We start from the raw sequence: 15,005 nt of genomic DNA on the forward strand, positions 1-15,005 counted from the left end.
TGTAGTCCCAACAATTTGGGATGCTGAGGTGAAAGGATCCCAAAAGGTGAGGCTGCAGTGAGATCATGCTACTGTACTCTAGCCTGGACAACAGAGCAAGACCTTGTCTCTAAAAAAAAAAAAGACTCTGTATAATTAAATACTCGCATACCAATTAAACAATAATTTTGTGTGTTATTCAAATTTTTCTCACATATGGCAGCTTGGTCTTGGAAATATAAATTCATTTGTCCATAAATGTGTTAAACATTGAGTGGAGAAAATGAATAAAGATAAGCGCTTTCAGTCTACTGAGGAGACAGACATGGAAACAAGCAGTGGGATCATGACATGCCAAGTTGTACAATTGGGTTATGCATATGAAGCTGTGTGGAAACATGCCTAACACATTCTGGGAGGACATGGGAAGGAAAGGGCAGGCTTCAAAGAAGAGGTATTGTTGGAGCTGAATCATAAAGACTGAGTTGATGCCTGCCAGTCAGAATCAGGGGTTAAAGACAGGGAAGAAGCATATTCTATAGAGAGGAACTTATCTATGCAAAGGAACACGAGGACACAGTTCTTTTCAGGAGGCACAAGAAATGCCTGGAATACAAAATATGTTATTGTAATGACAACAACAACAGCTCCTACTTGTTGAGTGCTCACCACGGATGTCAGCACTGTCCTAAGAATGTATGTGGATTATCACATTTAATAGTCAATCTCCAGCCAGGTGTGGTGGCTCATGCCTGTAATCCCAGCACTTCGCGAGGCTGAGATGGGCAGATCAGATGAGGCCAGTAGTTTGAGACCAGCCTGGCCAACATGGCAAGACCCCATCTCTACTAAAAATATAAAAATTAGCTGGGGGTGGTAGTGCACACCTGTACTCCCAGCCACTTGGGAGGCTGAGGCAGGGGAATCACTTGAACCCGGGAGGCAGAGGTTGCAGAGAGCTGAGATCGCACCACTGCACTCCAGTCTGGGTGACAGTAAGTATCCTTCTCAAAAAAAAAAAAAAAGTCAATCTCTTCATGATGAAGACACTGAGATACCCAGAAATTAGTGTAGTAACTGGCCTGAGGGCTTCAGTGCTCATGACGTGGAGTCAGGCCTCATGCCCTAAGATCCTGGAGCCTGCACTCTTTCTACCTGCAGTACCATGTGGAAGAGGAGGCAGGTGAAGATACAAGCACAGACAGGAGCCAGGTGATGATCAACACCATAGCCATGAAGAGCCATGGAAGGGTTTACATGTGGGAAGGAGTGGCTGATCAGATCTGCATCTGGAAACATCAGTGACAGTACGGACTACAAATCAGAAGGGATGAGAACAGAGCAGGAAGATCATTTTGAAGGCTACTGCAATAATCCTGGCCACAAATGACAGGAGTGTGAACAATGCAGTGAGAATGGAAGTGAGGAGCCAGTCAGAAGAAAGGAGGAGCAGAAGAGGAGGCATGGGCTGGGGAACAGGGAGATATGAGTTTGGCTGTCAATGCATTAAGGATGAGGTACTTGGGGACCATCTGAGCAGAGAGGTCCATCAGGTGGACACACCTACAGCTCAGAAGCCCAAGAGAAGGCTGAGCCAGAGCTTCAGGTTACAGCAAATGCTTTTCCAACTTGAGTATGCCAGGGAACCCTTAGCTCACACAATGGTGTCATGTTAAAATCTTCCACAACCATCCCCAAATAAAGATTCTTTGAAACTTCTTTTCCCCAAAATGATTTTAAAATTCTAAAACAAATTTTCTGGGGAATTAACTGGTCTACCTGAGCTATCCCAGGCCCCAAACAACTTCCAAGACTACCTGGGTACATTCTGGTGCTGCTACTATCAGAACCTGTAATTCCCCCTGCTTCAGTTAACCAGTGAAACTAGTTCAAGTACAGTCCAATGAGTCCCAGAGTAGCCCTCCTCGGTGCAACTGTACCCCAAACAGCCTGGGAGGCTCAAACTCTGCGTTCCTAAAAATGACTCTTTGGCATAGCAAAGCAATAGAAACACTGCCTCTCTAACCTCCTGAAGGTACTTTCAAATAATCTGGCAGCCAGAGGTAACATTTTCAGCCCTCTGAGTACAGGGACACAGTGTCTTCCTATCCCTACATTTTTATTCAATGTGTTTTCTCATCTAAAATAAATTAATGCTGGTGAGTAGGTTAACCAAAAAAATATGTTAATGAATTAATAAATGAAATAATAATCATTTAGGGATTCTCTTACTGCCAATCCAGTTTCCTAGCCTTAGACATAGGCCTCTAGGAGTATTGTTGGATGAACCTACCAATGAATAAAAGAAAATATCATCAACCAACTTGATATAACTTCATTTTCACGACACCTTTCTTTTTTTTCTTTTTGAGACAAAGTCTTGCTCTGTCGCCCAGGCTGGAATGCAGTGGCACAATCTCGACTCACTGCAACCTCTGCCTCCCAAGTTCAAGCAATTCTCCTGCCTCAACCTCCCAAGCAGCTGGGATGCCACCACACCTGGCTAATTTTTGTATTTTTAGTAGAGACGGGGTTTCACCACGTTGACCAGACTGGTCTCGAACCTCAGGTGATCCACCCGCCTCGGCCTCCCAAAGTGCGAGGATTACAGATGTGAGCCACCGTGCCCAGTAATGACACCTTTCTTAAGCTACATTTTAGAAATTCAAGTTAGCTTACAGAACACTAAAGCATAACATAGTAGCCCAATTTTTTTAATGTTTTAATGTTTTTCACACTCATTTTGTACAATATCTGTCCTCTGAGGCTCCACAAATGCTGCCCGTACTGATCCAAGCTCATGTTACCCTACCCCTTAAAGGTACTCTGAACAATGTCATGAAAAGAGGACAGCAGCCTGAGTCAGGATACCTGGCTATTGGTTTGAGAGGTTAGTTTAATATTTCTACTTCTTTGGACATTAAGTTGCCCATGTACAAAATATATTTAATAACTTAAATATATTTTGATCACCCACTGGGGTGATCAGATAAGACAATAGATATAAAAGTATTTCCAAAAAGCATAAAACCAAAGTATCATACCAAACCAATTTCATACTGCTTCCCCCATCCACCCTGAAACTTCACCTTCTAACTGTCTACCCAACCAAATTCTACCCTTCAAGTCTTTGGTACATGTCACTTCTCTTTTTTTTTTTTTTGAGATGGAGTCTCGCTGTGTAGCCCAGGCTGGAGTACAACAGCACAATCTTGGCTCACTACAACCTCTGCCTCCCAGGTTCAATAGATTCTCCTGCTTCAGCCTTCCCAATAGCTGGGACTACAGGTGTGTGCCACCATGCCTGGCTAATTTTCTTGTGTTTTTGGTAGAGATGGGGTTTTACCATGCTGGCCAGGCTGGTCTCGAACTCCTGACCTCAAGTGATTCACCCACCTCAGGCTCCCAAAGTGTTAGGATTACAGACATGAGCCACTGCGCCCAGTCCTGGTGCATGCTCACTTCTCTAAGCAACTACGCAACCCTTCTCTTTTCTGGTCTTAAAACTGGACACATATTGTTCTCCTCTGGGTCTCTCCAGTTATGGAGGTGGGTTTGCCCCCCATTGCCCCTGACAACCAAAAGCCCCTCTAGAGGACAGACCACTCCAGCTCTGTCCGTGGTGTTGCCCTCAACATGCTCCTAAGCAGCCCTCAATCACGACTCCGTGACAGAATGATGATAAATGTGGCTTGACCAACATGTTCTCAGCTAAAAATGTAACGTGCAGCCCATTTTATAATTCCATGCATTATAGAGCACTGCTTCTAAATAGGTCACCCAAAAGTGTGGCTGAAATGATCCCAAAATAGACATGACCCGGCTTTTCTGGCCCTGTGTCATTTCTAGATGTGAGCCTGATCTAAACATCCCAACTCTATTACCTCTTGGATTGGTTACCTGCACCACTGTTGCTAAGCAGACCGACAGAAAGTTCTTCTGTTCCACTGAAGTTCAAGAAGGACATGCCGTCACCAGGCTGGCGGGAATTGCTGTGCCTGCAGAGAACAGAGCCCAGCCACCTGGCTTAATGTAGATCATCATCTCTTTTTCCTGCTCACCCTATATCCCGGGGGTGGGGGGTAGGTTCATAAAAATCAGGCCTGAATATTCAGCCACTCAAGCTGGCAGCCACTGGAATCCTTATCTTAAGCCACCAGGCCACAGTGTTTGGTTTGTGTGTCAGTGCTGGTTTCCTGTGACCCTGGCACCCCGGCTGCTTTCCCACCACCAAGCTAGACCACCCACCCTGTCTGCCCCATGCCTCCCTCTTACAAACAAGGATGGGTGTGAGGTGCTTGAATATATGGACCTGAGTTCATCTGGTTAAGAAGGTCATGCCCTCCCCATATCCCTTATCTATCCCCTAGGGTGTCAAGGTGACTGAAAGGGGCCAAAGACCGCACTTTGCAAAGTGTTTTCTAAAGCAAGAGGAATAGTGAGTCCAGGTGTAACCCAGGCTCATGCCTGTCGAGGCTTAAATGACTTTCCTCCTACACTGACTCTCATTAGATGCTCGTAACACATTCAGAGCTTTGGTTCAAAAAGAGTTTTTCTATAAACATAAACCTTCATTTCCATTGCTCTTAGCATTAACTTCTTCTAAACTCAACAGTGGGATTTATTTCTGAATAATCAAAATGACAAAAGTCATAGAGAGGTTGCCCAAAACACACAGCATGAATCTCCTGTCCCAGCATTCCAAATCCAAAGAATTTCCTCTCTCGGATTCATCTTTGACTGAGGTTTAGAAAAACCCACGTTTGAGGTTTACAAAGTGTGTTTTGGATTCAAGATAAACCTAAAACAGGGCCTAGGTAACATCTCAGACAAAAATGTCAGGCTGTTTGCTTTGCCCTTCACCAAGTGAAGGGAATGACACTGGGCAACAAAGGAAGGCCCTGATCTCATACCGTCTTTTCAAGTCTTCTAAACATTTTGTCAATAGTCTGTTCTGCACATTGTCCTGGATGCTGGAGAGTGTTCTCAGGTTACCTTCCAGAGCCCTGTGCACATCCTCACCTTCCAGCAGCTTCATGATATGCTAACTCCAGCAGCTCTGCAGAGGAATGAGTTGGGTCCCTCTGCCCACTGCCTTGCAGCTCCGCCATATTCTGTCGGGTCTGGTGGTGGATCTGGATGGCTTCTCCGGATGGTCCTACCCAGATAAAGAACCACTGAGCATCATTCCCACCTGATAGCTAGTGCTGTGCACTTAACTATACTCTCCCTTCTTTCCAGCTACTGGGATACAGATGTTGGTGAGATTGAAAGAAGAACACACCACAGAAGAACGTTATACAAGGGACCCTCTGGCTCCCAGAGGACACCTGCTCTTCTGAGCGGGACCCATCCTACTAAGGGGCCGGGCCTTTATCATCCTGTCTAATCTGTTAAGAAAATTTTAGGATATTCTGTCTCATGTGTGTCAACTGAGTCACCACAGTGAAATATACAAGTATAGGAGGCATGGACCCTTGCCAGGAGGGCTAACACAAACTCAGTAAGAGGGAAATACAAGTGAAACACCAAATGACTCTGTTAATACCTAGCAGAGTAACAACTGTGATTCTAAGAAGCAGAAGATGTTTAAGTGCAAAAAAGGCAGAGTAGGAGATAAATTAGAATTAGTCAAGTCTACAAAACAAGGCTTCCTAGGGAAAGAGAAGTTGAAGAGCTAAGTGTTCAACAAAGTTAACAGCGGTTGAAGGAAGAGGGCACCTGGGTAGATGAAATGATACCTGTGAAACTCCAAACCCGCAAGAGGCAAAACATGCAGGAGACCACAAGATTAGCCAAGAAGGAAGAGAGCCTCTGAGGATAGGAATGAAGAAGATAGGGGAGCCTGATGAAGGAGGGCGTTGGCTACCGAAAGGCCAGCTAAAGAGGAGGAAGAAGCAAAGCAAACTGTTTGCAGAACATGGTTCCAATAAAGTGTACATGAAGAGTGGGAGGAGGAGAAGCACAAAAGCATGAAAAGCTGAAGGTCACTGAAGAAACACCAAGAGTTCTAAGTGACCTAGAAGGGAACCAGTGGAGATAATAATGGAGGGGAAAGGACACAGAAAGAAACAAGGAGTGTGACTGATTACAGCAGAGATAAGGGGGCAAAACGGGGTTTAAGCATGACCCCCAGTTACAGTCAAATTATTCAGATCTATTTCTCACTGATTTAACTTTCAAATATTAAAGACAAGTACAAAAGAAAATAGGCATTTCCAGGTATTCAGCAGGATGGTTTCCATGAAAAAAATAAAATAAAAATTTCGCCAGGCACGGTGACTCACACCTGTAATGCCAGCAAATTGGGAAGCTGGGGGCGGGTGGATTGCTTGAGACCAGGAGTTCGAGACCAGCCTGACCAACATGGTGAAACCCCATTTCTACTAAAAATACGAAAATTAGCCAGGCGTGGTGGTGCATTCCTGTAATCCCAACTACTTGGAAGGCTGAGGCAGGAGAATCGCTTGAACCCGAAAGGCAGAGACTACAGGTATCCGAGATTACGCCACTGTACTCCAGCCTGGGTAACAGAGTAAGACATTGTCTCACACACACACACACACACACAAAATCCTGGAGTTTAATGCATTTGTTCCTTTCCAGCTCAATGACAGCCCATTAAGCTAAAGTTTAACTTTAGCCACAGCTTGAGAAAACCTTACTGTCTTCTTGAGAACGGAATATAGATAAAAAAGAACGGACTAGGAAAAAGTGAGTTTGGGTGAAAATTTTTTTTTCAGTTGTCAGAGACACCTAAGAGAAAACAAAATAACATAACTCCTTGTAACCAAGACAGGATATTAGTATCCAAGAGAGCTAAGAGAAGAAAGAATGAACAAGAATGAGGGACATCCAACTTAGGAAAGAAAGCAGGTGGCAATGCATAGTTCCTCTCAAGTAGAAACGAAGAGCCAGATGCGGTGGCTCACACCTATAATCCCAGCCCTTTGGGAGGTTAAGGTGGGCAGATTGCTTGTGTCCAGGAGTTCAAGACCAGCCCAGGCAACATGGTGAAACCCTGTCTCTACTAAAAACACAAAAAACTAGCCAGACATGGTGGCACATGCCTGTAGTCCCAGCTACTTGGGAGGCTGAAGTGGCAGCATCACCTGAGCCCCGAAGGTTGAGGCTGCAGTGAGCTGAGATCGCACCACTGCACTCCAGCCTGGGCAACTAGAGAGTGACCCTGTCTCGAAAAAAAAAAAAAGCTGAAACAAACAAACAAAAAAGCCCTCAGGTTTATAAAGCTAATTAGTTACAAAGCCTATTCCCAAGTGCATCTTCAAGGATCTTTACAAGAACCCCTAGGATGGCCAAAGTGGGCATGGTTATCCCATCTTACTGGTGGAGTAACACAGGCACCTGACCAAGGACACATGGGTGACCGACACTGAAGACCAGGGCTAGGAGTTCCTAGTCCAAGACTCTCTCTTAAGCAACAAACTTACCCACAGGAAAAGTGTGCATCCAGCGCCTTCTGTTGGACGTAAGCTTCATGGGCATTCGAGAGGGAGCGAAGGGGTTAATCAGTGCTCTCTGGGGCGTGTATCCACCAGGTCGAACATGCAGCATGGATTCTGCACTGCCAACGTGGAACCTCCCTGGTGCACTGGAGTCTCGCTGTGGTGGCTCCATCATGTTCTCCAGGACATCTGCCAGTTATCATGGAGTTGAGTCACAAAGAAAAACCACAGAACCACAGTGAAACCAGAACTAGGTAGACTGATAAGCCAAGGCTGACAAGAATCTTGGGCATCATAAATGTCAGGGAGTGAGAGAAATTAGTAAAACTGTCAAACTATAAAGAAATGAAGTACGTTTCCATTTGTTTGCTTTTAAATACTTGGGAGAAGGGAGTTTTGGTTCTAAATTACTGGCACAATGAAGTCACAACCAAATCTGATGGGAAGGACACTGCCTAGAGATCCTGAACTTTGAGCTGGAAGCAATGACTGAATGATGGGACTTGAGTTGTTTCCCTTGGGAAAGGAACGAGTATATTCTCTAAGAGGGAGGAACAATAAAAACAGCTATGTGGTAACCAGAAGGGCAGATCTTGGCAGAGCTAGTCAGTATCTTCACTATAAACCCATTTGATTTTCCTACTGGACACAAGACTATAGTTCCCAGCCTCTTTGCAATAAAGTCAAATGACTTAGTTCCGGCCAGCAGACCACAGGTAGAAATGATATGCTTCAAATCCAGGCCTGGGCCACAATTATCTCCACGAATGATGTGCATTCTTTTTCCCTTTGTGGAAACCTAGGTTCATAATTATGGCATCCCAGGATGGAAGGAACCTGAGTTCCTGAATGACTGAGTGGATCAATAGACCCTCCATTGACTTAGTGGGCTGGGACATGAGTAAGCAATCAAATGGTATTATGCTAAAAAAAAATTACTGAGAAAAAAAGAATGAAGAAATGGACGCCTCCAGCCTTGACCAGGCAAGGAGATGGTATGATATTTAGACTCCACCCGTCTGGCGCAATGGCAGACAGGTCCCATTATGGAGACAGAGACAGCATGCCTGAGTGGATCAAAGAACTGAAATCCACAACCAACTCTTCTTGTGTGCATCCCATATTCACTAAGCAATCACCTAGATGAAAAAGTGGGTCCAGCAGATGCAAACTCCAAGGAATTTGTCTTGGCCATCATTATCTACCCAGTGCCTAGCACAGAACCTCATACATTGTAATACTGTATTTCATTCCTCAAGTTACTTTGCAGGAAAGAAGAGAATGTTCAGATTTCCATAAAAGTTTTACTGTTCATTGTAAATTAATGAATTGATGCTCTAACTTACAAAATAAAAAAGAACATAGTCTAGTTAGTTATTAAGGAAATAAAAGAGAAAAACCCAATTAAAAAAAAAAAAAAGATGAGTACAGGCCAGGTACAGTAGCTTATTCCTGTAATCCCAGCATTTTGGGAGACCAAGGTGGACAGATCACTGGAGCCCAAGAGTTCAAGACCAGCCTGGCAAACAGACTTAGACCGTTCCTACAAAAACTTTAAAAACTAGCCAGGTGTGGTGGTGCACACCTGTAGTTCCAGCTATTTGGGAGACTGAAGTGGGAAGATCACGTGAGCCCAGGAGGTTGAGGCTGTAGTGAGCCAAGACTGTATCACTGCACCCCAGCCTGGGCCACAGAGTGAGAACCTGTCTCAAAACAAACAAACAAAAAAAAGAAACGACCCATGAAACTGCTCAGGCCATCAAGGGTATGCATATACAAAAAGCCACCAAGTATATGAAAGATGTCACTTTGGCCAGGTGCGGTGGCTCACACCTGTAATCCTAGCACTTTGGGAGGCTGAGGTGGGCAGATTATCTGAGGTCAGGAGTTTGAGACCAGCCTGACCAACATGGTGAAACCCCATCTCTACTCAAAAGACAAAATTAGCTGGGTGTGGTGGCACATGTCTGTAATCCCAGCTACCTGGGAGGCTGAGGCAGGAGAAGTGCTTGAACCCGGGAGGTGGAGGGTGCAGTGAGCCAAGATTGTGCCACTGCACTCCAGCCTGGGCAACAAGAGTGAAACTCCATCTCAAAAAAAAAAAAAAAGGAAACGTTGCTTTACAGAAACAATGTGTACCATTTCCACACTACAATGATGGAGATAGTAGGTGGTCCCAGGCCAAACAGCATGGTTGCACACGGGGTCAGTGGCCAAAAAACAGTACAGAATTAAGCACAGACTGTGCTTAAAAATGCACAGTCATGCTGAACTGAAGGGTTTAGGTGCAGATTCTCTGGTCATTGAGCATGTCCAGGTGAACAAAGCACCCAAGATGTGCTGCCTGATGTAAAGAGCTCATGGTCAGATTAACCCATACATGAGCTCCTCCTGCCACACCAAGATGATCCTCATGGAAAAGGAACACATTATTCCTAAACCAGAAGAGGACATTGCACAGAAGAAAAAGATATCCCAAGGCCAGGCACGGTGGTTCATGCCTGTAATCCCAGCACTTTGGGAGGCCGAGGTGGGTGTATCACTGGAGGCCAGGAGTTCGAGACCAGCCTGGCCAACATGGCAAAACCCCATCTCTACTAAAAAAAATCAAAAATTAGCTGGTGTGGTGGCGTGTGCCTGTAATCCCAGCTACTCAGGAGGCTAAGGCAGAACAATCACTTGAACCCAGGAGGCAGAGGTTGCAGTGAGCCGAGATCATGCCGCTGCACCCTAGCCTGGGCAACAGAGTGAGACTCGGTCTCAGAAAAAAAGAAAAGAAAAAAAAAAAAAGAAAAAAAATTGAAGAAACAAAAACTGATAGTATGGGAATAAATTCAGCACAAAATAAATGCAAATAAAAGTTAAAAAAAAAAAAACCAGTAAGTGAAAAACTTTTTTTTTTTTTTTTGAGATGGAGTCTCCCTCTGTCACCCAGGCTGGAGTGCAGTGGTGCAATCTCGGCTCACTGCAACCTACACCTCCCAAGTTCAAGTGACTCTCCTGCCTCAGCCTCCTGAGTACCTGGGATTACAGGCACCTGCCACCACGCCTAGCTAATTTCTGTATTTTGAGTAGAGACAGTGTTTCACCATGTTGACCAGGCTGGTCTCAAACTTCTGACCTCAAGTGATTCATCCGCCTTGGCCTCCCAAAGTGCTGGAATTACAGGTGTGAGTCACTGTGCTGGACCAGTAAGTGAGAAACTAAAATGCAACATAAGACAGAGGTTGTTTTATGTATGGCATAAATGGAAATGATAAGGAAATAAACCCTTTTGACCCTAGGCCTAAGAAAAGCTTTCTATTAATATATGGAAAGGTATATAGTTAAATGATGGATGAAGAAAGGCTAAACAAAAAATAGTATAATAGAGGCAGGGTGCAGTAACATTGGTTCATGCCTGTAATCTCAGCATTTTAGGAGGCCAATGGGTGGATCCCTTGAGCCCAGGAGTTCAAGACCAGCCTGGGAATGGTGAAACCCCATCTCTACAAAAAAATGTAATAATCAGCTGGGTGTGGTGGCATGCCTATAGTCCCAGTTACTTGGGAGGCTGAGGAGGGAGGATCGATTAAGTCCTGGAGTTCAAGGCCACACTGAGGTGAGCTGTGATTGCACCACTGCACTGTAGCCTGGGTGTTCTGTCACCAAAAAAAAAAGTATAATATACACATAGCTAACAGCTAAAGTGATTTGTACCTACTGCACTGGCAAAGAAATAATTAAGATGTGGGATTTACACCCCACCTCTGACCAACCCTCCCAACTCCAGTCACCCACTGTATTAAGAAAGATGTCCCTGGCTCAGTCTGTGCTTCAGCACTCTTACCTCGAGTGCTGGTGTATCCCAAGGAGCTGCTGACTTCATACTGGTGCAGGTGGGGGTGTGGGATCATCAGGATGTTGGCGCTCTTGCCCAGGGAGCTGTCATCAGAAGCCTGGCTCCTCACTTCCTCAGTGGGTAGTGTGTGGCTTGGTAGGGAAGGGCTGGATGAAACATCACAGGAGCTGGCACTCTTTCGACTGTGATTCTCTCGCTCTCGCACAGACCTGCCAGGCAAGAGACAAAAAGTTACCATCAAGCGAGGGATGCTGTCCTACCTCAAGTTAAAACTCTAAAACCCATCACCAGCCCAAGCCACATGGGAACCCAATAACAAAAATCCCCAGTGTGATCTACAAGCAGGAAACCTATATGTGGTACTTTACCCTTAACAGCTTGAGATATTATATAAGAAAGGGGAGAAATGACAGACATTATGCGGCCAAAGTTCTAGGATCATAGTTGTAAAGAAAGGACTGCTCCAGGCCGACCCCACCTGATCCCACTGATTAATCTCACATCACTAAAAACAGAATGAGAAGAGAGACAGGATGTGATGTGGGAGAAGGTACACAGTGCCTGAGAAGTGTTCTCACCCTCAAATTTGAATCTAAATCTAATCAAGCTTCCAGAGATAATTGCCACTTTACAGGGAATTTGCAGAATAGAGGAAAACTTAAACATTACAAGGCAACAATCAGCCAAATGTAGAAAGCAAGGCATTCTACTGTCACACACACACACAAAAGACATTATAACCAAATGCAAAAAGTGGATCTTGTTTAGGTCCCATTTCAAACTAACTGCAAAAGCACATTTTTGAGGCAATTCAGAAAACTGAGCATGCACTGGCTATTAGAGGGCATTTAGGGATTAGTGTTTATTTTGTTACCAATGATAATGGTACTGCGATATTTTGGTTTTTTTAATTCTTATTTGTTGAAATGTATACTAATCAGCTTTGTGCCAGACTGGGTGACACTAAATAAATAAATAACATGTAAAAAAAGAAAGAAACTTACGCTGAAGTACGCACTATTGAAAAAAAAATACAGGCTGCCTGGGATTTGTTTGTTTTTGTGAGATGGAGTCTCACTCTGTCACCCAGATTGGAGTGCAGTGGCGCAATGTCAGCTCACTGAAGCCTCCACCTCCTGGGTTCAAGCGATATTCCTGCCTCAGCCTCCCAAGCAGCTGGGATTATAGGCGCCCGCCACCACACCTGGGTAATTTTTTTGTATATTTAGTAGAGACTGGGTTTCACCATGTTGGCCAGGCTGGTCTCAAACTCCTGACCTCAAGTGATCCACCTGCCTTGGCCTCCCAAAGTGCTGGGATTACAGGCGTGAGCCACTGTGCCCTGCCAATCCTGGGATTTGTTTTTAAAATACTCCATCCAAAATTTAAATGTGGGAGAGGTGATGAAACAAGACTGACAACATGGTGATAAATGTTCATAATAGTAGTCTCTATTTGAGCATGTCTGAACATTTCCTAATAAGAGTTTATATATATATGTATATATTATATATATACACACACACAACATATATATATATCCTTATTAAAACATAAAATTCCCTAAGGGGAAAACCTCTAAAAGCAACAGGAAAAAGGATCAAAAGGAGAAAAGCCCTATAGAGATGCAAAAGCTCAGAACGAAAGAGTAAGCCCACCAACAGGGCTGCCCTTGTGGCATCAGAGCTACTCCCTTTCCTCCTGCAAGGATTTTTTTAGTAAGAGCTTAAACGGAGCCTGAAAACTGATTCAAAGTGCTGACTACATGTTTGTTCTTTCCACAGTAAATATTTAAACACCAGTATATGCTTAGCCATGTGTAAAGGTAGAGCACCAATTAAGACACAATTTGTGTCTTCAGAGACCACACAACCTGGGTACCACAAGGTCTTGTCATCTTTGATTAGACAAAAGAAAACCAATTTTGAACTATGAGAGCATTTTTAAAGACTACAAAGAAAAGCCCCTCAGTAGCTCTTACTGAGCCCCTAAGCAGCATCCACACACAGGAGAGAGGCTGCTGACAGCACTTAATTCTGAGCTCTAAGCATTCTGGGTAGGACTGGATGAGGGAAAAGGACAGAAAACAATCATGTGGTCACTCTAAGTTCATTTGCCACAAAATTAAGAGACATAATATTATTCCACTCAGTTGTGCTTAAAGCTACAGAATTAAGAAATCTGGCCGGGCGCGGTCATTCATGCCTGTAATCCCAGCACTTTTGGAGGCCAAGGTGGGTGGATCACCTGGGGTCGGGAGCTTGAGACCGGCCTGATCAACATGGAGAAACCCCGTCTCTACTAAAGATACAAAATTAGCCAGGCATGATGGCACATGCCTGTAATCCCAGCTACTCAAGAGGCTGAGGCACGAGAATCGCTTGAATCCAGGAGGCGGAGGTTGTGATGAGCCAAGATCACGCCATCGCACTCCAGCCTGGGCAACAAGAGCAAAACTCCATCTCAAAAAAAAAAAAAAAAAGAAATTTGGAAAATTGGTTGGGCGCAGTGGCTCACGCCTGTAATCCCAGCACTTTGGGAGGCAAAGGCGGGCGGATCACAAGGTCAGGAGATTGAGAGCATCCTAGCTAATACGGTGAAATCCGGGCTCTACTAAAAATACAAAAAATTAGCCGGGCGTGATGGTGGGTGCCTGTAGTTCCAGCTAGTCAGCAGGCTGAGGCAGGAGAAAGGATTGAACCCGGGAGGTGGAGCCTGCAGTGAGCCGAGATCGCGCCACTGCACTCCAGTCTGGGTGACAGAGCGAGACTCCTTCTCAAAAAAAAAAAGAAAAAAGAAATCTGGAAAATTGATTCACAGTATTTGGTATACAGGGAAAGAAATAGAAGCTAGAGTTGTTTCACACATTCATGAAAAAAGAAAGTCGACATAAATAATATAAACATAAGCATAAAATCCAAGATGAGGCCGGGTGCGCTGGCTCAGTCTGTAATCCCAGCGCTTTGGGAGGCCAAGGCGGGTGGACCACTTGAAGTCAGGAGTTTGAGACCAGCCTGGCCAACATATTGAAACCCCGTCTCTACTAAAAAATATAAAAATTAGCCGAGTGTGGTGGTGCATGCCTGTAGTCCCAGTTACTTGGGAGGCTGAGGCATAAGAATCGCTTGAACCCAGGAGGCAGAGGCTGCAGTGAGAAGAGATTGCACCACTGCACTCCAGCCTAGCAGACAGAGCAAAACGCCATTTCAAAACAAAAACAAAAACAAAAACAACAACAAAAATCCCCCAAGACTATAAAATATTAGAAGAAAATATGAAATATTCACCTGTAACTCTGGGGTAGAGAATGTTTTCTTACACAAGACCCAGAAATGAATAGATTAGTATATCTAACTATATCACAATTAAAAACTACCACATGGCTGAGTGCAGTGGCTCATGCCTATAATCTCAGCACTTTGGGAGACTAAGGCAGGAAGATGGCTTCAACCAGGAGTTTGAGACCAGCTGGCAATATGTAAGACCTCATCTCCACAAAAAATTAAAAAACTAGCTGGACATGATGGTGCATGCCTGTAGTCTCAGCTACTTGGGAGGCCAGAGGCAAGAGGATCCAGGAGGCAGAGGTTACAGTGAGCCATGATCGTGACACTGCACTACAACCTGGGTGACAGAACGAGATCCTGTCTCAAAAAAAACCAACTACCATATGACCAAAACACCACAGAGCACACTTTTTTTTTTTTTTTTTTTTTGAG

At 44.5% G+C, this 15,005-nt stretch overlaps 1 protein-coding gene across 45 annotated transcripts in view; it reads right to left on the bottom strand.

Annotated features, from left to right (window-relative positions):
* Positions 1 to 15,005, bottom strand: part of DEPDC5 (DEP domain containing 5, GATOR1 subcomplex subunit) — a 166,778-nt gene that overhangs the window by 93,151 nt on the left and 58,622 nt on the right. For 31 of the 45 annotated variants that reach the window (XR_010578372.2, XR_010578374.1, XR_012418812.1 and 28 more), the window contains 4 exons: positions 11,275 to 11,495; positions 7,431 to 7,634; positions 5,002 to 5,137; positions 3,880 to 3,977 (listed from right to left, as the gene is read on the bottom strand). Coding sequence is in view for 39 of the 45 variants with exons in the window: in XM_074003906.1 (XP_073860007.1) it covers positions 3,880 to 3,977; positions 5,002 to 5,137; positions 7,431 to 7,634; positions 11,275 to 11,495 (659 nt within the window). In the remaining 6 variants the exon portion in view is untranslated. The remainder of the gene's footprint in view (positions 1 to 3,879; positions 3,978 to 5,001; positions 5,138 to 7,430; positions 7,635 to 11,274; positions 11,496 to 15,005) is intronic. The other 14 variants (XR_010578375.1, XR_012418813.1, XM_045363757.3 and 11 more) reach the window with 1 other exon arrangement.

The sequence above is a fragment of the Macaca fascicularis genome, chromosome 10 (assembly GCF_037993035.2).
Source record: "Macaca fascicularis isolate 582-1 chromosome 10, T2T-MFA8v1.1".
Taxonomy (NCBI): Eukaryota; Metazoa; Chordata; class Mammalia; order Primates; family Cercopithecidae; genus Macaca; species Macaca fascicularis.